The sequence below is a fragment of the Hemibagrus wyckioides genome, linkage group LG14 (genome assembly GCF_019097595.1).
Source record: "Hemibagrus wyckioides isolate EC202008001 linkage group LG14, SWU_Hwy_1.0, whole genome shotgun sequence".
NCBI lineage: Eukaryota > Metazoa > Chordata > Actinopteri > Siluriformes > Bagridae > Hemibagrus > Hemibagrus wyckioides.
In genome coordinates, this window is record NC_080723.1 from 21779060 (window position 1) to 21804709 (window position 25650).

At 44.0% G+C, this 25650-nt stretch overlaps 2 protein-coding genes across 3 annotated transcripts in view; one reads left to right on the forward strand and one right to left on the reverse strand.

Moving 5' to 3' along the window:
• ctnna1 (catenin (cadherin-associated protein), alpha 1) overlaps nucleotides 1–25650 on the forward strand; it is a 106808-nt gene that overhangs the window by 36715 nt on the left and 44443 nt on the right. The window lies entirely within an intron of this gene.
• Nucleotides 20398–24690, reverse strand: lrrtm2 (leucine rich repeat transmembrane neuronal 2). The gene is made up of 2 exons (XM_058408854.1): nucleotides 23749–24690; nucleotides 20398–23023 (listed from the first exon to the last, which is right to left on the reverse strand). Exons 1-2 carry the CDS (start codon nucleotides 23750–23752, stop codon nucleotides 21399–21401), a joined length of 1629 nt encoding a protein of 542 aa, XP_058264837.1. The 5' UTR covers nucleotides 23753–24690; the 3' UTR covers nucleotides 20398–21398.

Genomic DNA, 25650 nt, shown 5'->3' on the forward strand with positions numbered 1-25650 from the left:
TGGGAAGGCATTCCACAAGGTTTAGGAGTGTGTTTATGGGAATTTTTGACCGTTCCTCTAGAAGTGCATTTGTGAGGTCAGGCACTGATGTTGGATGAGAAGGTCTGGCTCACAGTCTCCGCTCTAATTCATCCCAAACGTGTTCTATGGGGTTGAGGTCAGGACTCTGTGCAGGCCAGTCAAGTTCCTCCACACCAAACTCACTCATCCATGTCTTTATGGACCTTGCTTTGGTCACTGGTGTGCAGTCATGTTGGAACAGGAAGGGGTCATCCCCAAAATGTTCCCACAAAGATGGGAGCTTGAAATTGTCCAAAAGGTCTTGGTATGAAGCTGAAGCATTAAGAGTTCCTTTCACTGGAACTAAGGAGCCGAGCCCAACCCCTGAAAAACAACACCTGAACTCAGTGATTTAGAGAGGTGTCCCAAAACTTTTGGCAATATAGTGTACATCATTACAACATCAAGGCTCAGCCAATCAAATAGCAGTACCGAGTGTATCTGATCTGTTGTTTTAATACCAGCTTATACAGCATTACATCTCATTAAGGTCTGATCCAAAGCCCAGACCCCAGTGTGACCCAGTAAATCCAGTCTACCTTTTAATTTCCACTCCACACCTGATTGTCCGCTTTTTTTTTTGGTTTTAATAATGCATTTGAAAATCTCCATCCTCGCTCAGAAGCTAACGCGATTCGACACGTTAAAGCTACTGACATTTACTTTTCTTCCACATGAAGGAGAACATCTGCACCTGCTGCTTCTCCGTCCATGCTGAACACATGCTCCTGACATTTCAGCATGAACGATACCCCCTGTTTTCTACCCCGCCAGCCAAAACACGCCGCTCGTCTTTAACCGGCGCTGCCGCTTTCCCGAGATCTCCTCCGAGGACGTGTCCTGTCCAGGATGTCAGCTTGGTGTACAAGAGAAAAGGAAGGGCGTGTTTTTCCGAGTCGATTTAATCACACCGGAGAGAAGGAAGGAAGATGTTCAGTGTGTGATTCTCTGACTAAAAAAGATTATTTTTCTGACAAACTTTCTGCGAGAGAGCAAGTTGGCTAGACTTGTTTGTAGCACTTTTTTGTCTTGTTTTAGAGAGAGAGAGAGAGAGAGAGAGAGCGCGCTCCACTGGGTTTAGTAGCTGCGTAGGTTGCTGCTGGTCTTTTGTTTTTTCACTTGATGCGAGATTTCCAGGAGTCTGAAGTTTCTTTAACACCGTTATTATTCATATCACACGTGTCCTGTCCTGATCCACGTGGACTATCTGGTTTAGTCTGGTTTCCTAGCCTCGCCGTTTGGGAACCGGGGTTCGAGTCTTCACTATAATAATAAAGACTGTTTTTGGACCTTTTGGTGTAATTAGTGTGGTAGATTAGATAAAGTGATGGACGATTGATTAGAAGGGTGTGAGTTTGAATCCCAGGGCCACCAAGCTGTCACTGCTGGGCCCCTGAGCAAGGCCCTTAACCCTCATTAACTTACGTGTATAAAAATGAGGTAAAATGTAAGTCGTGCTGGATAAGGGTGTCTGCCAAATGCTGTAAATGTAACTGCCCCTGAGGTTTATTTAATACACCTGAGGCTTTCACTCTGTGGCTTTAGCTTCTGAGTTGTTGCTCAGTTCAACTTAAGAGGTGAAAAGATTCTTAATGTATTCTTAATTACATTTACACCACGGTGATGACTCTCTCGGGCTCTCGCTCGCTCTCTCTCTCTCTCGCTCTCCCCCTCTGTCTCGATGTTTCTCGGTCTGTCCCCTCCCTCCTCCCTCTGTCTCTCTCCCTCTCCCATACTTGAAGTCGTAATGTTCCCTCTCAGGCCCTCTGCTCCTCTTTCGGCGGTCGTGATGCGACGCTGCCTTCGGCTCAGACGGCGCGCTCCAGATGTTAATTGGTCCTCGATAGGAGTGTGTTTTTGAGGGGAAGAAGAACAGCCACGCACTCTCTCCCACATACCTCCTGCGTTAACATGTCCTAATCAGCTCGCTGCTGCGCCTCTTGTCTCTTCACTTACTGCTCTTTTCTTAATGGTAATTAATTTTCCCCTCCCTGCGTTCGCTCATCAGAATATCAGCGCCATGCTTTTACCGGGTACCTAACGAATCCATTAGCAGCCCGTTGTAAACACAGGCGTATTTACATGTGAATTTTCACGCGTGGCGCCGATGCTGTTTAGAGTGAAGATTCGAGCCCGTGAAATGCCACATGAGCAACAACAGTAACCCAAAAATAAAACCCCGCCCCCTGATTGTCTGAAGCCAGCTGAAGGTTATGCGCTTATGTACAGCGCTCTTCCGTTCCTGCGCTGAATGCTAAGTGAGCTCCGTGCTCCTCTGTCTGCTCTACATCACCTTGGCCTTTTCGCATATTTATATAAATGACCTTCTGCGCTGTTTAGAGTCCTATATGCGGGATGTCTGTTAACATCTAAAGCAACACCCCACATCCAGCACTCGGGATTTATACCTGAAGACTTTCTCTAGCTGATGTGTCCTCGATAATAAACGTTCATTTCACTGAATTTCTCACACTGACTCGCACCATCCCTCTGTCTCTCGATTCGGGTCAGACGCAAAAATAAATGAATAAAAATTTGACCACCGTCTGATAACTTCACAACTCGTTTTAATAGTTTGTACATATTTGACTTTACAGTTACAGGACACATGAATACACACACACACTTCATGGCTGTTTATTGGTCTTTCTTGGCATTAGGTTTATTAATAATAATAATAATAATAATAATTAATAATAAAGATTGACTGACTGTTTTTTGGTCTTGGGTATAATAATAATAATAATGATGATGATTATTGAAATATAAAATAAAAAAATAATATAGACTGCCTGTTTTCTGGGTTTAGGGATGATAAAAATAAAAAATGGTAAAGATTAACTGTTTTTTGGCCTTAGTAATGATAATAATGACCATAATAGTAGTAGTAATAATAATAATAAAGATTGGCTGGGTGTAATAATAATTAACAGCATGTAGAATATAAACACATGCTGGACAGTGGGTTTATGACTTGAATGATCCACATACAGAATTATTTTGACCCTGGCCCGGTCCAGCCCTGTGATTTCTGGGACACTGTGAGTAAGATATCCGAAGCCCAGACTCTCAGGATGTTGTGTAGATGGAGTTTGTTCAGGAGTCGCTATCTCTTTATGCTGTGTGTTTATCCCCTGCAGCACAGCGGAGCCCTAAACGCTCTTGTGACACGTGTTAAATAAAGAGAGATGGCCGTGTTCAGTGTGGATGTTCCAGCTGAGAGTAGCTTTATATCCATTTGGTGGCTCCTTCTGCTGTTTCCCGCTGCTGTGGTCACCTTATTGCAGCAAGTGTCTTCTCGAATATCTTGGCGTGGGGTGAATAGATTGGAACCGTGTGTGTGTGTGTGTGTGTGTGTTTCCCGCCTCGCCGGCCTGCCACTTTGCGGAGAACACCAAGGTGAAACTCTGAGCCGCGTGATATCACTGTCTTTATCAGGTTGATTTTTCTTGCTAATGCGCCAACAGCCATTTCTCTGCATTTTGTTTTATTAGCACATGGCCTGTGAATATCAAACAGACTTAAACCTCCTTTCATGAAATTTTCATGTTCCTCCTCCAGACGCTCCGTCCTTCACACCGGCGCGTATCTGGGTCATGTTGCCTGTCGTCGTTTAACTAGACCTCGCTTCCATGGCCCACTTTTGAAATAATCTCCTCCTTAACTAATAGCACATGAAGGATGACGGTGAAATGAGACTTTTTATTCCTGCACACCTCCGTGTCACTCTCCACATCGTTCCACTCCTCTCCTGCTTTCCCCGGGGAACAAGGGTTAAGGGGCAGATTGAGTGAAGTCGACAGAAGTGTGTTCTTCAGTCCTGCCTCGTGTGTGACTGTGTGTTCAAGTTCTCACAATAAATAAACACCTCGCATCTCTCGCTCTCTCTTTCTCTCTCTCTCTCTGTGTCTGTCTCTGTTCTCTCTCTCTGTCTGTTATTCTCTCTTTCTCTCGCTCTCTCATTCTCTCTCTTTCTCTCTGTCAATGTGTCTGTCTGTTCTCTCTCTCTCTCTCTCATTGTTCCTACAGTTTAGGTGTCTAATCAGTAAAGATGCTCCTGAGAAAGCTGTAATTGTCCTCTTCCTGAATCTTGTAAATCGCCCAGAGAAAGAAATGAATCCTTTTTTTTTTTTCCTGTCAGAGCTTGAGCCCAGAATAATTGCCTCTGAATTCCCCACAACAGAGTTCAGTTTGACCTGAAATCTTTTTAAACAATCCCTCCACTCCAAACTTCATATCAGAGTTTTTACTTCCTCAAACCTCCTGCAGTCAGAGCTGCTGGATGAAGTGACCTTCACCTGTGACAGCTTTTAACTGAAGGGGTGAAGCCCAGAGAGACGTCGTCCTCTTCAGGGGAAACGCACGGCCTTATTCTCCACTCTAACCCTAACGCTCTCCTCTTGCCTCGCCTCTGCCTCTTCTTTCTTTCTTTCTCTCTCTCTCTCGGTGGGGTGTTGTGCTTTAACGTGATTTTAATCTTATTCAAAAGCAGTTCTTCTGTCTTTTTTTTTTTTATTATTATTAAAATCTCGTGTGGTGTGTTGAAATATCTGTGTACCATAAGAGAAGCTCCTGTGCTGGGCGTTACTATAGAAACGCTAATGTAAGGAGTGCACTGACCTGTGATCTCACTCACTGCCACCTTCTGACCAATCAGAAAGGGGGGTTCAGTCGAGTGTGTGTGTGTTTCATTGATAAGGATCTCTTCCTCTGTGCTCTTCTCGTCTGGTTTAAGAGGTCATCAGCTGAGCTCTGCTATAATTGATCACTCTTACAGCGAGATGACTTCTCTCACACACACACACACACACAATCTTACAGCGAGATGACTCGTCTCACACACACACACACACACACACGATCTTACAATGTCTAAGCTGACCTTGAAGCCCAGTGAAGGAAACACTGGTGTAAATAAAGAGCTGTGGGGATTAAATCAGTGTAGAAAGCTCTGAACTTTCTGATCCTTTTCACTCGCTAACATTTATCCTGGCTTCTTCAGCAAATCAGAATGTTCCCTTTGCTTCCAATTATAAAGCTTCATCCTGGAGAAATTACACAGAGTAAAACAGGCAGAAATGTTTCTGAAGGTCAGAGTGATCCTCCTGTACTGTACAGTCGAGCAGCTCAGAGGAGAACTGTTCAGATTCACTCTGACTCCAACGCCTCTTCCTCTGTAAAACTCTCTCAATTTCTCTCTTATTGTTCAAGAAAGAGAGAGAATTTTCCTTCCTTCCTAACCTCTCTCCTTCCCTTTACTTCATTCCCCTTTCCTTATCCTCCTTGCCATCTTTTTCTAGCTATCTATTCTACCCTCCAGTATTGTGTAGCTCTGTAAATCCCTGATTCAGTGTCTTTTACTGGGGGTAGAGGCTCTGGGGTTAGAGACACTGGGAGGGAGAATGTGGAGAATGCTGGTCTTGTGCTGGATTCCTGAGTGAAGAGGATTTTAAATGAATTCTCCACACTGATGTTTCACATCGTGACCCAGCTATTAACCCTGATCATCACCATGATGTGCTATGATTAAAAAAATGGTGCTCTTGTTCATTCTGGCTTTTCAAAATGGAAACATCTCCTGTTTACTTTATTAATCATCTCATCACATGACCTGACATGATCACATGACCCTTTCCATGACACTCTTACAAATAAAGTTCTGTTCCGGGTTTGAGGCGTCGTGATTGAGCTTCAGTCGTCTTTTCTCTGTCTGTCTGGAGCTTCCCTCTGTGACAGAGAGAGGATTTTCTCAGCGGTGTCGTACCAAAAAGCCAAATTGACCAGAACGATTGTCTTCTGCAGAAATGATGTGAAATGATGCACTTGTGCACTCTCTTGCTGCCTCTTCTGGCCTCTGCCACTGTGACAGTGAGATGATTTTTGCAGAACGTTTTCCAAGCCATGGTAACAAGTAGGACTCTTTTATAGAATATGTATGTGTTTCTGAGCTGCACTTGCTGAAGAAGCCTAGATCGTACTGAGCAGTGCTAAACACTTCAATAGGACCTGACAGCCCTGAGCCACGACGGTGATGGAAGCGTCTCTGAGGGCCAGGTGAATCCAGACTCCATCTCCCGGAGATTCGTAACCGGACCTCTGACAGCTACTTAGCTTGTTGTCCTCCACTCCGTGTTGGATGTCCAGCGCACGTATCCTCACAGGAGCCACGATCGTTTCCGTTCTCCTGCACCAGAGCGACACTGCTGCCTGGGTGAAGAAGGCATGAGGAATGATAAGGTCGTGTACGCCTGCATAATGCAAAGAACCGCAGGTTCTCCCTGACGCCTCGCTTCTGCAGTAGAGAAGGCCTGGTCAAGGCTGTGTTTCAGTACGTACAGACTGCAGAAGCCTGGAAGTGATGAGATGGTTTAAAGGCCAGAGCACAAAGCTCCTTCAGTGGATAGACTGTGACACTGTTGTCTAAATACAGCCGTGTTTAAACCCTGCTCTCACACAAGCAAGTGACAAAAATACCAGCAAACTTTTTCATTTCCAGCCTCCTACCTGCAGTTATTCTCATGAGGTGGAAGTAAAGCCTGTGAAACTGCACACTGAGACCACTGACATTTATTATTATTATTATTATTATTATTATTATTATTATAATAAACACAAAAATTGGCAAAATTTACTTTTAGGGAAGTAGAACATGTTAAATTTGAATTTAAAGTTTAGGAAAAAAAATAATAAAAAACTGATTTAATTCCAAAACATAATACTTAAATACATAAATTGGTGCAAATTTTAAAACAAAATTTAAAGTGAATTTAGAGTTTAGATAGTAATTTCATATCAACACACAAATTGCAAATTTTTAATAAAAGCAGGCTTTTTGAAGGTTTGAATTTAGTTTGGATATGAAATTACAAATTTATTTTTGTTTATTTAATCTAAACTCCAAATCCAAACAATACATAAAAGTTGGCACATTTTTAATAAAAGCAAAAATAGTTTAAATTAAAAAATAAAAACCTGTAATTTCATAACAAACTATGATAAAAAAAAAAACATATTTTTAATGCAAATTGGCAAAATGTAAATAAAGTCTATTGTATTAATGGTTTAAAATTATATTAAGAGATTACTATATTTTACTATTAAATATATTTAGAGATTATAATGACCAATAATTTATAATTATTTTAAAATAGGCTAGCACTTAATATCTCTAAAGCTGCGCAGAAACAAGAGAAGCAGCTGCACTTGGCTTGGCAGTGGATTTGGGAACTAACTGCAGAGGAGGAAGTAAAGAAGATAATGTAAATAAAAGGCTGCTGTGTCTTCATCACATGTTAGAGCTGGACAGTGAGTAACGTCGTACATCGACATGACCGATCTCTCCAGACTCGTTCACTCCTAACTCAGACGAACAATCCCGAAGCCAGTTCCCAGCTGTGCATGGCTTTATAATGCCTCCTCATTCGTCCTTATTTGCAGACGAAACACCTAGCGTCGCCGACCTCCGCTTTAGCAAGCCGTGACCGTTAATATTTATGACCGTTGTATAAAACCAGCAGCAGTGTTCGAGGTGAATTCAGCCGAAACGTTTAATAGCTCACAGCAGTTTGCAGCGGGGGGAAAAAACCATCACGGAAGCCATCGCTAATTTATGCAGCGAATCACACCGCTAATCCAGCCAGCTAATAGCGTCCAGTGCTGAATATGGCTGTTGCTATTAGTAGAAATGTAGCGTGTATCGCCTGATTTTATTCTCCGCTCGCACCGCAGGAAGAGTTCCACTTGCTGATTTGGATTAATAAGGTGCACCTTTCCTCTGAAAGGAAATATTATTAGCAATAATAACCCTGTTTACAGTAGGAGTTCTACGGGATTAATTAGCTTCAGGATACGGCGAGGTTCTGACCAAGAGGAGTCTCTCCTATTTTTTTTTTGTACCCAAGCAAACAAGAACATTTTAAATGCATTAAAATGTATTTAAAAAAGAAGAAAAAACAAAAGTGATATAAGTGAAGATCTTCTCTAAGCTCTTGAACTCAATACCAAGCTCACATCCAGGTTCTCCAGTTTCCTCCCAAATCCACAGCTGGTTCGGCTCTGCCCGGCGCCGGAGTTTGTGAATATCTGGCATCCCGTCCTGTGTGTGTGAGATAATCCACTATTACCCTGACAGGATAAAGTGCTTACTGAAGATGAGTGAATAAATCTCTTAAACTCGGTGGGTTTGAAGGCTTGTAGATGAACCAGGTCTGTGCTCTGTGGACAGTGTTTTTACTCATTTATATCAGAATGTGGGGAGAATTTACAGTGAAGCATTCATGTGACTCCAGATACACAGAGTAACAACCTTGCTTTTGAGATTTGAGGATTTGTGTCTGTCTCGTCTGGAGCTTTTCCTAAACTGGCCTTTCAAATAGTGTTGATTGATTTTTGTTTTGCTTTGAGATGTACAGGAGTAGTTTTTCCTCAAATACCAAACTACAGTCATGGAACATGAGGTGGAGTGACCGCAGGATTCAAAAGGTCTGGAGCAGCACAGCTCAGCCCAAGGGTGGTGTGTGTGCGTGCGTCTGTGTCCAGGTGTCTGTGTCTGCATCTCTGTCTAGGTGTGCGTCTGTATCCTTCTGTGTGTGTCTCTGCCCATCTGTGTGCGCCTGTGTCCAGGTGTGTGTCTGTGAGCGTCTGTGCGTCTGTGGCCAGGTGCTTGTGTGCGTCTGTGCTTCTGCTTTTGTGTGTGTGTGTGTGTGTGTGTGTGTGTGTGTGTGGAGCTAGGTGTGTGTGTGTGGAGCTAGGTGTGTGTGTGTGGAGCTAGGTGTGTGTGTGTGTGTGTGTGTGTGGAGCTGTGTGTGTGTGTGTGTGGAGCTAGGTGTGTGTGTGTGTGTGGAGCTAGGTGTGTGTGTATGTGTGTGTGTGGAGCTAGGTGTGTGTGTGTGTGTGGAGCTAGGTGTGTGTGTGTGTGTGTGTGTGTGTGTGTGGAGCTAGGTGTGTGTGTGTGTGTGTGTGTGTGTGTGGAGCTAGGTGTGTGTGTGTGTGTGGAGCTAGGGGTGTGTGTGTGTGTGTGGAGCTAGGGGTGTGTGTGTGTGTGGAGCTAGGGGTGTGTGTGTGTGTGGAGCTAGGGGTGTGTGTGTGTGTGGAGCTAGGGGTGTGTGTGTGTGTGTGTGTGTGTGTGGAGCTAGGTGTGTGTGTGTGTGTGTGTGGAGGTGGGTTTGTGGGTGTGTGTGTGGAGGTGGGTTTGGGGGTGTGTGTGTGGAGGTGGGTTTGGGGGGGTGTGTGTGGAGGTGGGTTTGGGGGGGTGTGTGTGGGTGGAGGTGGGTTTGGGGGTGTGTGTGGAGGTGGGTTTGGGGGGTGTGTGTGTGTGGAGGTGGGTTTGGGGGTGTGTGGAGGTGGGTTTGGGGGGGGTGTGGAGGTGGGTTTGGGGGTGTGTGTGTGTGGAGGTGGGTTTGGGGTGGAGGTGTGTGTGTGTGTGTGTGTGTGTGGAGGTGGGTTTGTGTGGGGGTGTGTGTGGAGGTGGGTTTGTGTGTGTGTGGAGGTGGGTTTGTGTGTGTGTGTGTGGAGCTAGGGGTGTGTGTGTGTGTGGAGGTGGGTTTGGGGGTGTGTGTGTGGAGGTGGGTTTGGGGGGGTGTGTGTGGAGGTGGGTTTGGGGGTGTGTGTGGAGGTGGGTTTGGGGGGGTGTGTGTGGAGGTGGGTTTGGGGGTGTGTGTGTGTGTGTGTGGAGGTGGGTTTGGGGGTGTGTGTGTGTGGAGGTGGGTTTGGGGGTGTGTGTGTGTGTGGAGGTGGGTTTGTGTGTGTGGAGGTGGGTTTGTGTGGGTGTGTGTGTGGAGGTGGGTTTGTGTGTGTGGAGGTGGGTTTGTGTGGGTTTGTGTGGAGGTGGGTTTGTGTGGGTTTGTGTGGAGGTGGGTTTGTGTGTGGGTGTGGAGGTGGGTTTGTGTGGAGGTGGGGGGGTTTGTGTGGAGGTGGGGGTGCGTCTGGAGGGGTTTGTGTGGAGGTGGGGGTGCGTCTGGAGGTGGGGGTTTGTGTGTACGTGGGGGTGCGTCTGGAGGTGGGGGTTTGTGTGTACGTGGGGGTGTGTCTGGAGGGGTCACCAACCCAAGCAAAGGATCAGCTTTTATATGCATGAGTCTGTAAATACACTAGGGAGGTGTTTGCTGATGAGTCCAGATCGATACGTCCTTCCTCGTAAGCATTTTCCAGATTTATTGGAAGCTCATAATGAAAGCCTCAGTCCTTGAACTTGGCAGGCTGCGGCGGTGTTTGCGGATTCAACGCGTCCTCCCACTCGCTGGGTACCGAATACCTGCTCTGTCGCCCGTTAAGCTTGCTTCACACCGCTCGGTAAAAAACATTCATATACGAGCTTCACAGAAGCCAGCGAGAAGCCTCGAGGGTCAGTTTTATAGCTCGGTCAGTTACCGTATTCCCTCCGAGATCCCAGAGTAAATTACCCAGAGATAAATCTGATTGCTTTCTAGACATCACTCCAGCTCTTCTGGAAAAAGCAGTTTTAACAGGCGGTGTGTGTGTGAGAGCTCAGAGGAGTCGTGTTGTGAAACCGGGGCGTGGTCCGACTGTAGAGCCGAGGCGCGTCACGTGATCAGTAATTGCAGCACGTGCGAGTGCTCAGTGTTGAGTGTCTGAGATACCTGGTTAGTAGATTAAACCCAGATGCTGTAGGTGTGTAGGCGTATGCACTGAGCTCAGATGTGGATGTGAATATGTAGAGAGTAAAACACCACAGGTGTGCAGTTACAGCACAGTGGAAGCTGTTATTATCCAGAAATGGATTATTTTCTGATAACAGCATGTGCCAAAAAACGCTTTATTCCTCTAGAACGCTAGCACAGCCATTTGTTTTGACCAGGGTTTATTTAATTCTGACAAAATGTGCAGCTCCCCATGTTACTGAAAACTTCACAACAACAAAACTCTTATTACTTAAATGAAAAGAAATTTAAAAAAATCTGTGATCTATATATATATTTTTTTTTTGTCCCAGTCTTTGTGAACAAGCGGTTACTATAGAAACAGTAAAGTACATTAGCACGTGTGTTAATGTTAAGCCATCATTTCAATTACATCAACCCCCTGACCAATCAGATGGAGAATTCATTAATGATGTCATCACACGGTATTGTATTGTCAGGTGTAGAGCTCAGGATAATGGAGGTCTTATCATTACCAGATGCGGATAGATTCAGACTCCTCTTAGAGGATAAACAGCTTTGTTTCCCCAAGGGAGAGCAAATTCATTTATCCAACCCGATCTGAGTGACGCCCGGATCAGCGCCACGGCTCATCAGTGCCTCTGACCTCAGGAGAGTGACTGGGGTCACAGGTGTTTTCCTGTTCCACGCTTTCTGCCTGTTCTGAACTCTGTACAAGGAGCTGCTTGGGTTACTTACTTATCCCAAACATGTGTTAAGTGTTCATGAGACACAGAGAGAGGGAGAGACACATACACACACACACACACACACACACCCCGTCAGAGAGAGAGAGACTGAAAGAGACCTACAAAGACAGAGAGAGAGACAGACACATGCGCGCGCACACACACACACAGAGACCTACACAGAGAGAGAGAGAGAGACCTACAGAGTGAGTGACGGACCCAAAGAGAGACATACGCAGACCCAGAGAGAGACATACACACCCAGAGAGAGAGAGAGACAAGACAGAAAGCCACAGAAAGTGGGAGAGAGAGAGTGAGAGAGTGTATCTGTGGCGATCATATGGTTGTTGCCTCTGATTTTAAGAGATGAAGGTGAAGAGTGGTATTCATCAGTGATTTTATGGTTCGGGGGAAAGATTGTAATCGGAGTGTTGGTGTCTCTGAAGTCATTTACTTTCACTTAGACATTTATTATCTTTTATTGACTGCTTTATGAAGTTGGAAGAAATGGTGAGTATCAGTCAGGTGATGGGACCGCTGGAGAAATTCATATAATAGAAGTAGAACTGCAGTCTAACAGTGTAACTCCTTACTGAGGGGGAAAGGCAATGGATTTGAATAACAGTTTTAAACATCTCCAGTAGAAAGAGAAGAACCGTGTTCCTTATCTAGGAGAGGTTTCTGCTGCAGTCGGGGCTCCACGACTAACGAGCGTTACACAATGGGGCGTAATTAGAAGTGGTTAATAAGCCAAAAGCCTCTAGCCATGAAGTGATGTGCTGATGTAGATCCATCACTGATTCTTGTGTTCAGAGAAGCTGTCTGTTTCAAGATATGTATATATAATATATGTGTACATGTTGGGAAATCTCATCATTCAGCTATCAGATGAACGGAAATATTTCAAGCTATTCTCTATTTCTCTTTTCCTGAGGACCTTCACGATGCTTTACGAGGTTTACGGTGCTTCCAGCTTTCACGCCTTAGAGGTGTTAAAGAAAGCAAAGCAAAACAAGCTCACGCTCACATTTTCTCTTCATCTCTGAGGACATTTTGCGTCTTTTGACTGTTCACTTTCAGCAGCTAAATCTGCCGTATCGACAAACTAACAGCTTCTGATATCGGGCTTTCTCTTCTTATCCTCACGCCTAATATAAAGTAATAAAGCGCCGCCGCAATCCCACACGCTTTCGTCCAGTCACACGCCATCATGCTCACGCTGCCACGAGTCTTTAAATCTTTCAGAGCTGGAAAAATAAACCTGAAGTATTTATATTTTATATATATATATATATATATATATATATTTATATATATATATATATATATATATATATATATATATATATATATATATATATATATATATATAATAATATAGGATCTCGGTGTCGCCATACATTTAATACTGGTTTTTGCAAATTGGTCAAGTTTTTGAAGGCTTTTCTGGATGGTCTCAGAGAGGTGTGTGTGTGTATGTTAGACACCCGTCAGACTCTGAACGCCGTTTCCTTGGTGACCGTGTGCGGAACAAATGCGATGCTTTTCGTTGCTGCGTTTTTATTCAAGCCCTGTCATGACTGACTCATACAACTTTTACACACAACGTCATTACACACACAAGCATTCTTTGTAGACACATGCACATGGAAAAGTAATATTATTTTCAGAAACCATAATCTTCATTTACCACACACACACTTGTCGATCCTTCACTGTTAAAGATCTTGATTAAGGACTTCGTGTTCTTTGAAGATGCTGATATTAAAATTTGGAACAAATAGGCATGGCTAGTTGATATTGCGTTAGGATGAGATGTAAACTGTAGGCATGGAAGCATAATAATTTATTATTATTATTATTATTATTATTATTATTAATATAAGGATTTAAACAGCGACTCGGCTGCGTGACTCGGCTCATGTTCACACATTGTTCTTCTGCCTCGGAAGAGAGTGTGGGTGGTGTGCCTGAGTTTCCTCACATGCTGTGAATAATTAGTTCTGTCCAACGTTTTCCTAGTCTCTTGGAGGATTTTACATCCGGACTGAAATGATGGTGGCCGAGGGAGCTGACCACTCTCCTTGTTTTACGTCACAGTGATGACTTCAGCATTGCCTCACGCTCTTCATACACACACACACACTCTCTCTCTCTCCGTGTGTCTCTCTCTCTCTCTCTCTCTCTCTCTCTCTCTCTCTCTCTCTCTCTCTCCCTCCCTCTCCCTCACCCTGAAGGATTAATGAAGGCTCTGGCCCGGCTTTGAGCCTGGCTGTGAATAGAGGGAAGCGGAGAAGCGTTTCATCCTCGTGGTGTCTCGCAGCGCCGCAGCTTCAAGCTCTTACCCTCTGTGGGGAAATGATGCTTAAAGGGAAGTGAGACTAATTTCTATCTTGTAAACAAAGAGGCAATTAATACTCCAGCTACATGATGCGTGCTGTAATAAACATACCCCATGGTGGTAATGTAGTTCCCCGATTGCCTCGCCTTTAGCGGCGGGGTCATGTGTTTTTTTTTTTTTTTTGTATTTTTCCAATTTTAAACACAAATAACTCATTGAAAATAAAACACACCTAGTATTATTTATTAGCATTATAATGAGTTCTCAATGCTGATTGGTCCGAATTTCTTGGCTTTTGCCTAACAAAAGAGAGGGGCTAGTGAGGGTTCGATTGTTGTGGTATCAGCAACTTGTTCACACAACAGGAAGTGATGCTGCAGTAGCTGTGAGCACCTTTCTCCATCGTCTTCATCACACCACCATGTCGTCGAGTCTTTTCTGACTACAGCACCGCCCGGAAACCAGCGTCGCGGCCGATCCGTTACATAAGGCCCAGGAAAGCTAGGCGGCTCTAACGAGTCGTCAGGGTGCCACAGAGCGAGCGCGGTAACGAGCCGAGCTGTTAACAGATCTGTGGAATGTGAGAAAGTGAAATTATGCACAGCGGCGTTTGGGAGCAGCTCTAAACGTTTAGTCCAGATCTCGAGGGAACGAGCCGTGCCGCGTGCGCGCCTAGATGGCCTCAATCACAGGGACTCCAGGGAGGAAATCCTTTATTTGGCACAGGCGTGCTGTCACTGCAGACTTCTTTGGCTTGTATTAGTGTTCGGAGATTCTGGCTTGGATAGTTTTTTTAGGTTTTTTTGTTTGGAAACGTGTAGTACTGCTGCACATTTTGATCTGTGTATAAAACGCCAGCTCTTGGTACAGCTCGAGGATTTGGATGTTGCGGTTGTAGGAAACATCCAGCTTTGAACAGAACTCCGTAACGGAGTCTACACGGTACAGCCGAAATCGGAAGAAAAAATAAAATCTTCCCTCGCTCGCTCTCCCCACGGAGCTTTAATCCACACGAATCTGCTCTTATTTCCCAGGATAAGAGACGGACCTCCAACACGGAGGGCCATGACCAATTAAAAAGTGACCTCTGGAGTTAATAGCTTCCTTTTTGCAGCGTCTGAAAAGCCGTGAGGGGAAAAGGGGGGAAAATCCGGCGCATCCTAAAGCGCAGCAATCACAAAGCCCTCTTCTCTTCTTCCTCTCTCACAGTGTCCGCTAGGAAAAACTACCCCGACTAGCTTCATTTCCTCCCTCTCTCTCTCTCTCCCCCTCTCCCTCTCCCTCTCTCTGGATTATTCAGCTTAACTGCTGTTCACAAAACGGTCCAGATCTCCATCAGAGGATTAAAAACATGCCATCTACATGAATATTTATAAATCACTCCAGCATGTCCTGTGTTCCTTTTTTTCTTTATCCCTCAAATTATAATGTTCACTGATCAATTCGAACCCCATGATCTGTTCTGCCGTGAGGTTTAACCTGAAAGCTACCCGAGTAGCTAGGCTCAGAACCTGCTGTCCTGTTGTAAAGACGATCTCTCGGACGGTCTTTAGCAGCGTTAGGAAAATGAGGTTTGTAGGATGCGGAAAAGAAAGGGACCGGACACCTCGGTGTAGATGATGTTTTAAAGCAGCTGTGAGTATTTAGTGAGTGTTAAGTACCATTTCGATTCTTAAGGACGATACTATAAGCTATAGATACGAAGAGACTTCACACTGTTGAATCTGTTTTTGACTCTCTAAGGAAATGATTCGCTATTTGACTCCTACTGAATCACTAAATCTGTTACGTTTGTGATTTCAGTTCATACAAAAACAGTTGATGATGCTCCTACTATACAATAGGCTGTTGATACAAAAGGCCATTCTGTATTATATACGACTGAATCTACTACAATCAGTGTTTGACTTTTAAGGAAATGACTCCTTATTTGACTCCTACTGAATCACTAAATCTGCTATGTTTGTGATTTCAGTTCAGTAAAAATAATCCCATATTTGATGATGCTCCTACTATACTGTATGCTATAGATGCAAAAGGCCATTCCGTATTTTATACAACTGAATCTGTTTTCGACTCTTTAAGGAAGCGATTCGCTATTCGACTCCCACTGAATCACTAAATGCAGCTATTCAGTATTTAGTACCATGTGATATATTTTTAATGATACTGGTTATTCTGCCACAATACTATACATTATAGTTTAAGATACAAAAGGCTGTGTGTGGTTTTTGTCCATGACTGAATCTGCTGTGATGTGATTCATGAAGAATCAGATGGATCCGTCACATCGACTCGGTGTTTAATATCACTGAATCTGCTCAGATTATGATTTTAATTCATAATGAATCGAAAAGCTATTTATTGATGCTTGTATTTCGGTTATACGATATTCACATCGCTTTTGGTATTTTTGATGCTCCTGAATCGTCTACAGCGTCTTTTCAATTCACTTGTGTGTTTGAAGCACCACTGAGTCGCATGTGATTCACTGATTCAGTGTTAGAGTATTAATTCATCAGGAATCTATAGAATGTGGAGATACGGTTCAGTTTAGTATCCTGAGCAGCTTCAACAATGACCATTTTAAATTTCACATGAATTACAGCCGCTGTGTTACCTGTTAAATTTATTACACATCAGTTTACCTTCATGACTTATTGTTTACACAGCAACCATTTTTCCTCCTTTCCCCCAATGGTCAATACTAATCTATTTCGTTGTTACCTCAGCGCATCGATCCTAATCGTTTGATCGTTACACCTCAGATGTTTAGCGGCAGGACGATCTTTCTCCTCTCTCCGGAGATTTAACCCAACACGAACAGATTCACTTCCACAAACCCGTCTGTTCAGCACACCAAGCTGGAGAAGAGAGACGTGACCCTCCAGACAGATTCATACCCACTCACTCCAATATATTCATTGGAGTCGAATCCCGTCCTTTAGAAGCAACGGAGACCAGAAACGCGCCTCATCCTCTAACCCAACACAAACACACAGCTTCTTGACCACTGTGAAATCTCTCCAGGTCGCTTCCCAGAAACCTCCTAATGAGCTTCTTTCTGGCAGTTTCACAACACCAGGCTGCTAACGAACTTCCTGCAAGACGTTTAGACGCTTTATAGCTGGAGATGTTTTCAGCGTAGCAGATTTCAAGGCTGGCTTCTTAAAATCAGCGCCAGAGATCCACAACTGATTAAAAAATGATGTCGAGTATAAAGTCGTCATGTGAACATTCGAGCTGTTTATAGCTTAGTGTTTTAAAGTGAAGGTTTGGATTGAAGGCCTTTAAAAGAGAAAGAAATGATATATAAAATTAAAAGGAAACTCCGGAGTGGTTTTTTTGTGGAATGCTAGTGGGTTTTTTTCCTATTCTGTTTGTGTTTGTTAAATCATGAACCAGTAACCGAGACGATCGTCTCCAGCCCACATCGCTCGTGAAACATTTACCACCAAGTGAGTAAAGAACGCGTGTCTGAGCAGCGTATTTTTATCCCTCCAGCAAACTGGACACGTCAGGAATGTTGTTCTAACAGGACAATCCTGCTTTCAGAGGACAGAAAACTGCTGGAACCAAATCAAACCCGTTTCATTCCCAATCGTCCTCTGTGTCCACTGTCCAGAGGGGACAGATCTCCCGCTCTGTAATCACCCTGTTAATGAGGACATGGCCATGACAGTGACGCTGAAATATAAGTATGAGCATTAAGGACTCCTCCTCCCTCTGTAACTCTCTTACCCTCTGTATCTGGATTTCTCCCCACTGTATCTCGATTCCTCCCCTCTGTATCTGGATTCCTCCTCCCTCTGAAACTCCTCCCCCCTGTATCTGAACTCCTCCTCCCTCTGTATCTGGTCTTCTCTTCCCTCTGTATCGATCAAGATAGTCCCAATTGTAGGAAAAAGTTCTTACAAATCATGACTTGTAACATTTTATTTAAAAATATATGTCTTAAGGAGGAAAAAAAACCTTTTAGTTGCCCACATCAGGAATCCACTATACATATAATGAAGATTTACACGTACAGTACAAAGAAATACAGAAGTGTGTAAAGCGTGCGCCCTGCACCAAGATGACTGGGAGAGGGACACTTCAGGTCCGTGAGTGGGTGGGTGGATTGTGTGTGTGTGTGTGTGCTGTAAACATGCACACTTTACTGTTCAGGGGAAATAGAATCGAAGAAGACATGGATCATGTGGAATTTTGTGGCTCATCAGCATGAGTTTCTCTCTCTCTCTCTCTCTCCCTCTCTCTCTCTCTCTCTCTCTCTCTCTCTCTCTCTCTCCCTCTCTCTCCTGCCGTCTCTACACAGGGTTTTAACAGAAGGATGTGCTGCATCGGCTCATTGCCCTCCACATTTCTCTCAGTATTGACGTTCTCCTTTAATTTAGAGCTTTGCAACGAACCTGTTTTTAGGCCTGCAGAGGAGATCGCTCTTTCACTCTCTCTCCCTTCCTTCATACATTTTATATATATATATATATATATATATATATATATATATATATATATATATATATATATATATATATATATATATATATATATATATATATATATATATATAGAAAGAAATCATCCTTTCACTAGTCTGTTGATTCACTTTTGGTGAATTAAAGAACCTGATTTCTCTCTTCTTTTGTTCTTTCTTGGCTATTTCTTTATTCTTTGTTTGTTGGATTGCCTTTTTGTAAGTTGGTCCTTTTGTTTTCTTTTTCACTGCCTCTCTCTTTCATGGCTCTTATTGGAGGAGTTTGCACACGTGGGTGTGTTTGGGGTGGTAGTGTAGGGTAGTTTTGTGTGTGGGGTGTGTATGTGGGCGGGTGTATTATAGTGTAGTACAGTGTGAGTGTAGTATTTTGTGTACTGTGTGGGGTGTTATAGTGTAGTACTGTGTGTGTGTGTAGTCTTTTCTGGGTGTGTGTGGGGAGCTGTGTTATGTAGTAGAGTGTAAGTGTGATGGGGTGGTGTATTAGTGTAGTTCAGTGAGTGTGTACTGTGTGTGTGTATGTCAGTGTGAGCAGCAGTCGTGGTGTGTATTATAGAGTAGTACAGTGAGGGTGGTGTGTGTGTGTGTGTGTGTGTGTGAGCAGCAGTCTGTGTGTGTATTAGAGTAGTACAGTGAGTGTGTAGTGTGTGTATGTGAGTGAGTGTGAGCAGCAGTCAGGGGGTGTGTGTGTGTGTGTATTATAGAGTAGTACAGTGAGTGTGTAGTGTGTGTATGTGAGTGTGAGCAGCAGTCGGGGGGGGGTATGTGTGTATTATAGAGTAGTACAGTGAGTATGTTGTGTGTGAGTGTGAGCAGCAGTCAGTGTGTGTGTATTATAGAGTAGTACAGTGAGTGTGTAGTGTGTGTATGTGAGTGTGAGCAGCAGTCATGGTGTGTGTGTGTGTATTATAGAGTAGTACAGTGAGTGTGTAGTGTGTGTATGTGAGTGTGAGCAGCAGTCATGGTGTGTGTGTGTGTGTATTATAGAGTAGTACAGTGTGTGTGTATGAGTGAGTGTGAGCAGCAGTCAGGGTGTGTGTGTGTGGTTGCTGTGGTGGGTAATTACTCGCTCCTCACTCCACAATGCCTGTGATTCCTTTTCTATTTTAAGTGCTGCCAAAAATACCTCTCCTGTGACTAGCTGCGCCTCAGAAGAACATCTGAACACGCTGCCAAAATCCTCAGTCACAGTTTAGCGTGAAGGATAACCATCACTTTCAGCTACTTTACAACTTCCTGAACGTCTCCTGTTGCTGTCTGCTGCTGCAGGGGTTAAAGTGTTTTGGATCTGATCTTCCCCGTGTTGCTGTACCGTTTAGTTATAAAAATAACACCTATGCTAATGTGCATCCTCCGTCTCCTGCATACTAATGTGTTGTCCTCTTTCCCCCCTCGCTCGTCCCGTCCCGTCCCTTCCCTTCTCGCAAGAGACCGCAGATATTCTCTCTCTCTCTCTCAGGAGCCTGGTACACTTTTCACTTCTCTCATCCTGTCATTCATCACTGCCTCCCTGCCTCACCTTGTCAGTAATATCCTCAAGATCGTCAGATAAAGAACCTCTTCGCCCCCTGCGTCTCGGAGTTCCAGTGCCAGGAGTTGTCAATCAAAGCAATAATAAAAAAAAAAAATAACAAAAGGAAAAAAAACAAAGAAAAGCAAGAAAACGAAGCCCCATTGTGTGAAAGTGGGGGTCAGTCGTACATGCAAGAGCCTCGCCTGAATAGCCGAGCGGTCTAAATGGTGTTGGAGCACTGGTGTGGGTGATGGAATCTCACGTTATTTTTTTGCTCGTCCTTAATTGGTTCAATCTTCCAGCTGTCGCATGTGATTACGCTCTCTGCTTTCTTTTTCTTTTTCTTTTTTGAAGCAGAAGAGTGTTACCGAGCCTGAGGGAATTATAGGGAATATTTTTATCATTTTCTCTGTGTATTTCTATTCCTCGCCAGTTCTCTCGTCATCTCCGCGTGGGATTTATTTTCTCTCAAGTCATTTACGCTAACGTGCGATGGCTAAAGCAGCACTGAGAGTCACAGTGAATGTCATTGACCGGCTGGAGCCTTTCTTTTGTTGGTTTGTTTTTTTTTGTTTTTTTTCCTTTTCTGTTTTTAATCATTTTTTTTCTTTTTTACTTGGTAAGAATGTGCATATACATGATGGTAAAGTGAGCAAACGTCTGTAACATTTATTCGATCCCTGCTGACGTCACAGTAGACTGAGCGAGCCAGACAGTTTAGCAAAAGGAAACGCATTGGACATTAGCCTTTTCACACACAGTGCTAAGCTTTTTCACATTTCTGAGACAGGAAGTAACCTGTTGAGGGGAATATAGACCAAAAAGAAGCATTTTCGTTAGATGAAATGAAAATCTTGGCTGGATCAAACAAATAAACATGACAGTTCTGAAGCGTCGACTTCCCTCGTGAGCTAAATGCGACGTGGTACAATTTTACAGTGCTCTTCCTCCATAATTTAAAAAAGGAAAATAAAATAAACACGAGTAAAAATGTTGAACCCAAACCGTAAATCAGTCACTTTTTTTTTTTTTTTTTTTTTTTTTTTTTCTTTTTTAAAGTGTTAAGTGAGATCTATAGTGTAATCTATCGTGCACCATAAAAATCTCTCTCTCATTAATCTCTGTCTATATTTCTGTTCAGATTTGGGTTTCTCTGCATCATATGCCACCCACAGCATTTCTTACCAGATTATAAAATCCAAACATTGATCAGAATAAGAATGCAGTTTCATACATAGTTTTTCTTTTTTGTTTGTTTGTTTGTTGTTGTTTTTTTGTTTTTTCTGGACCTGAAAGTTCCAGATGGTTTTGGCTTTATGGTTCTCTCTTGTCTTTTCTGTGCTGCTGGATTAGTGACTAGTAACGCAATGACAAAATCTCACACACGACCATCTGAGATTGATTGCCCCCAGCTCGATATGAACCTTGCTTTCGTACTATAAAAATAAACTCGAGCTTCTTTATACAGCTTGATTCGTTTCCGTTCCTCCCCGGGCTTCCATCGGTTTCCAAAACCCGGTATAAAGAATTAATGCTCATTATATCCTTTTTGTTTTACAAGCTGAGAAAGTTCCGAAAAACAAACCCTGTATCTTTCGAAATGGTTGAAATGGCAAAACCCATAAACTGCAGGAATAAATAGTGTTTATACTTCACACTCTTTGTAAGGCAGTTGCTGACACTTGCACTGCCCATAGCCATTAATGATCACTAATGCACCTTCGTCATGTGCCGGCTCGTACTCGTTATAGGGCACCTGCGAGGCCAGGTCTCCCATTGGCTGCCTCTGCTGGGTCCTCATCTGTCTCCGGTTTTGAATGGCCGAGCAGTGGCGGATCCGCCGTAGGGTGGGAGGGCAGCACCTCCGTGAGATGTACACTACAAAAACGATGAGAAAGAAGGAAAACAAAAGGGCCATGGTACCTATGATGACTCTCTGGGTCAAAAGGGTGTTGTCCATCATGCCGTAGTCCTCAGTAACATCTTCCCCGTCCACGGTGACTGTAGCCATGGTAGTTTGTGGGGTCTGAGTGGTGGTGGTTGTGGTGGTGACGATGGTAAAGCTCCCAAAATCCTCAGGGTAGAAGTCCTGCGTCGGCGTCTGCATATTCCCAAAAAAGGAGCTAGTGAACTGTTGGGGTAACGTGGCCTCCATCGTGGTGCTGGTCAAGACGACGGGTGCCGAGATGTTTTGGCAGAGTTGGAATCCATGAACAGCATCTAGTATTTCCTCGCCCTGTGTGTACTCAGGGCTCTGGCACAGGATGGAATGTTCCCATCGACCCTTAAACCTACTTAGCCAACTGGCCAAGTTGCAAATCTTTTTTGTACATTCCCAAAGGTTGTTGGACAACCCGATGGTGTTCAGGGACTTCCACATGCTTGTGGTTTGGGAATCGAGGCTGCTCAGCTTGTTGTTATCTAGCAGTAGAAACTTAAGGTTCGGTAAAGTTTCAAACACTTCAGGGGTTAGAGTTCGTATCTCGTTCCCTGTTAGATCCAGTTTTTCCAAGGTGGTCCACTCCCACTCCATGGTACACGTTAAATTGTTGATCTTGTTCCACTGCAGATAGAGGAACTGGAGGGCGACAAGACGTGGGAAGTGGGCCAGATTGATCTTGGTCAAGTGGTTGTGTTCCAAATGGAGCTCCCGTAGCTTTATTAGCCCGGCGAATCCGTTCCGAGCCAGGCTCCGAAGCCGGTTGTTGCTTAAACCGAGGTACTCCAGGCTTCGGCAGTCCCAGAAGGCCCTGACGGGTGTGGTCCGCAGGAAGTTGGACCTCAGGTGGAGGATCTGGAGCTTCCGAAGCCCATGAAAGAGCTCGGGCTCCAGCGCGGTCATCTGGTTGAAGGATAGATCCAGGATTTGGAGGTTGATGAGGTGGATGAAGGTTGTGTTGGGTAGCTTTGTGATGCGGTTGGAGCTCAAGTTGAGGTCCTTGAGCTTGTAGAGCCCCTGGAAGGCGTCCTCATGCACGTTAAGTATTTGGTTGTGGTCCAGGTGGAGCCAGGTTAGCTGCGTGAAGCCGAAGAACTGATCTGGGTTTAGCTCGTTGATGCTGTTGTGCCGGAGCGAGAGTCCCATGGCTCCTCTGTCCACGCCGTCTGGGGGCGCCAGGAATCCCTGCGTGTCGCAGTAAAACTGCAGGTCCTCGCAGCGGCATTTCTGAGGGCAGGCTGTGCACGATGTGAGCGGCAGGCACAGTAGCATGCTGATCACACAAAGTGCCGCTGGTGCTTGTCCCACCAATGGCCACCTTGAATGGAAACCTGCGTGGGTTTAAAGATAAGAAAATAAACCCAGGGAGGCAAATCTCATCTCTGCAGTGCATGGAAACATCATTATTTATGTTTTACTATTGGTCTTTCAATCTCTGCTTACTGTGCTTAGCATTAACAGCTCTTCTGGGGGGTGGTGATGCAGGGGTACGTAGTTTAGAACAGGATTTTTTTTTAACTTCCATTGCATTTGCTTTAACCGGCTTTTATATAGCGCAGTCAATTTTAGTGAAATACTGTAATGGTAAATACTATTGACTTCATCTCTTATGCATTACCCTTTAATCTGAGCGTGAATGCCGAGCACGAGCCATACAACTCATTTCAGTCTTCCTTCTATTCCATTTATCTCAGAGTCTTTATTTATGCTCTGTTATTTTACTGTCCTTTTTTTTTTTTTTTTTTTAATGCAACCCCTCCAAACACACACACACACACTCTTCTACCCTGCACTACGACAAATAATCTGCATCAATACAAATTGAGAGACTTTGTCGGATACAAATACGAAGTAAGGCGTAAAAAGAAAAAGACGACATTTTAAGTACATAGATGTTTCTGGATAGCGAGCGAACACCCCCCCCCCCCACTTGCTCCATCTATTCCTCTCTCTCCCTCTCTTCTAACCCCCCCTCCCCTTTAATTTCCACCCCCGTTGCTTTTCATTCCATTTCCTATTCAGGTCCACACTCCGTGAATAAAAAGCGCTAACTTACCCATTCTTTTGCGAACATCGACGGTGGCATTCAACTGTCTTTCTCCGTAGATCCCTGGAACAGCCAGATGGATGGGAAATCCAAAGGGAAAAAAGCCTTTTGAGTAAACACGAAACGAATGAAGGTCTTCTCAACTAAAGCGATGCCAAGCATCTGAAACAAATTCACAAGATCCATGTTGCAGGATTTTGTTCATTCATTTATATATATATATATTTGGTCTTAATTCCTCTTGTTTTTTTTTTTTTTTTGTTTTGTTTTTTTGCTTATCCAGTTCCCAAATTAAGAAACATCCGGCATTCTTGTTGCTTCCAGGAATCCTTAATCTTTTTCAAATTGATTTGTATCCAAAGCGACCCTCGCGAACAGCATGTCACCCCCCCCCCCTCTCTCTCCTCTTTTTTTTTTTCTTCTTCCTCCCCGTTCCCTTTCCACCGCAATGTCGTCAGCTCAGTTGCCTAATTGAAGAGCAAATCCTCTTTTTTTTTAGTGCCGAGGGTCCTTTCGTCGTAACTTGTTGATGGCAGGCAGAGGCAGCAGCTTGCGTCTGGTCTGCGTTGCGTTCGGAGAGACGGAGAGATGCGGGGTGACTGGAGACGAGAGCAGCAGAGCCTTTATTCCACGCTTTTGTTGCAGCCTCTCACTGCTACAGAGTGGTGGCAGACTGGCATCGATCATCACTGCTGTTTCTCTCTCTCTCGCTCGCTCGCTCGCTCGCTCGCTCCCTCTCGCTCTCCCTCGCTCGTTTCCGTCTTCCACTCTCCCTTCCTTGCACATGCATGTAGTGCTCGTGTATTTGTTTCGTATTTGATTTTCCTCCCTATTTTTCCTCCCACCTTTCTCTGGGGTTACCAGAATATTGATCACACACGTCGGTTTTTGTGGAATTTCATAGCTGAAAAGAACATCTCCCAGTGCATCCTTTCCTCCTCGACTCCACCGTACTCGTGTGTGTGTGTGTGTGTGTGTGTGTGTGTGTGTGTGTGTGTGTGTAGTCATGCTGCTCTTAAAAAGGCATTTTCAACCAGGCATTTTATTTTAATACTTCTCCCCTTTTTCCATTTCCAATATCAAGGTTTCATAATAAAGCGTAATACGACTGACACAAATTGATGATTGTAATTAATTTGTCGAGGCAGTTGGTTATCTGAGAGATACATATACACTTACACGTTTTTGTTCAGTCTTTCCCAGTGTTTATCTCTCTCTCTCTCTCTCTCTCTCTCTCTCTCTCTCTCTCTCTCTCTGCTTTAATAATGAACTCCTATACTTCATGTGTTACCACGGCGACGGCAACGCGTCCGGACCAGACTTTATTGACTTAATAGACCATTTTGACTAAGCGGCTAATCCCAAGAGCTGCACGCGTCTTTCCCCTCGGCCCTTTTTATTTATTTATTTATTTAATTTTTCAATACTCCCTCTCTCTCTAATTTTTTTTTTTAATTTATTTATACCAGTTCACCGAAGTGGAACATTCAGGTCAGTGTTTAGACTCTGGAAGAATGCAGTCCTTTCAGCTACAACCTAGTTTCAGTGCTTGACAAAGCCTCGTCATCCCCCCCCATCACCCCCCCCCCCTTTATTTTGCTTGCTTTTCATCCATTTTTATTTAGTGTGTGTTCATGAGAGAGAGAGCATGAAAGCATGAAATGATCTGCAACATATGCGCCTTAACGTGACGGCCTGCGGAGCCTCTTCTGGATCCACGATCCATTTTGTTGCCGCATCATGGACTAAAATAGACAGATTATGAAAGCGCAGCTGCACTTTCACTGGAGGCCGTGAACAAATAGGCTTCGCTGCATGTCTAGCATGTTGTTATTTATTTATTTTTTCCCCTTACTTTGGCCTGATGTTAAGCGATCCAGTGCGTCTCTAGACATTCATCCTTCCTTCCTC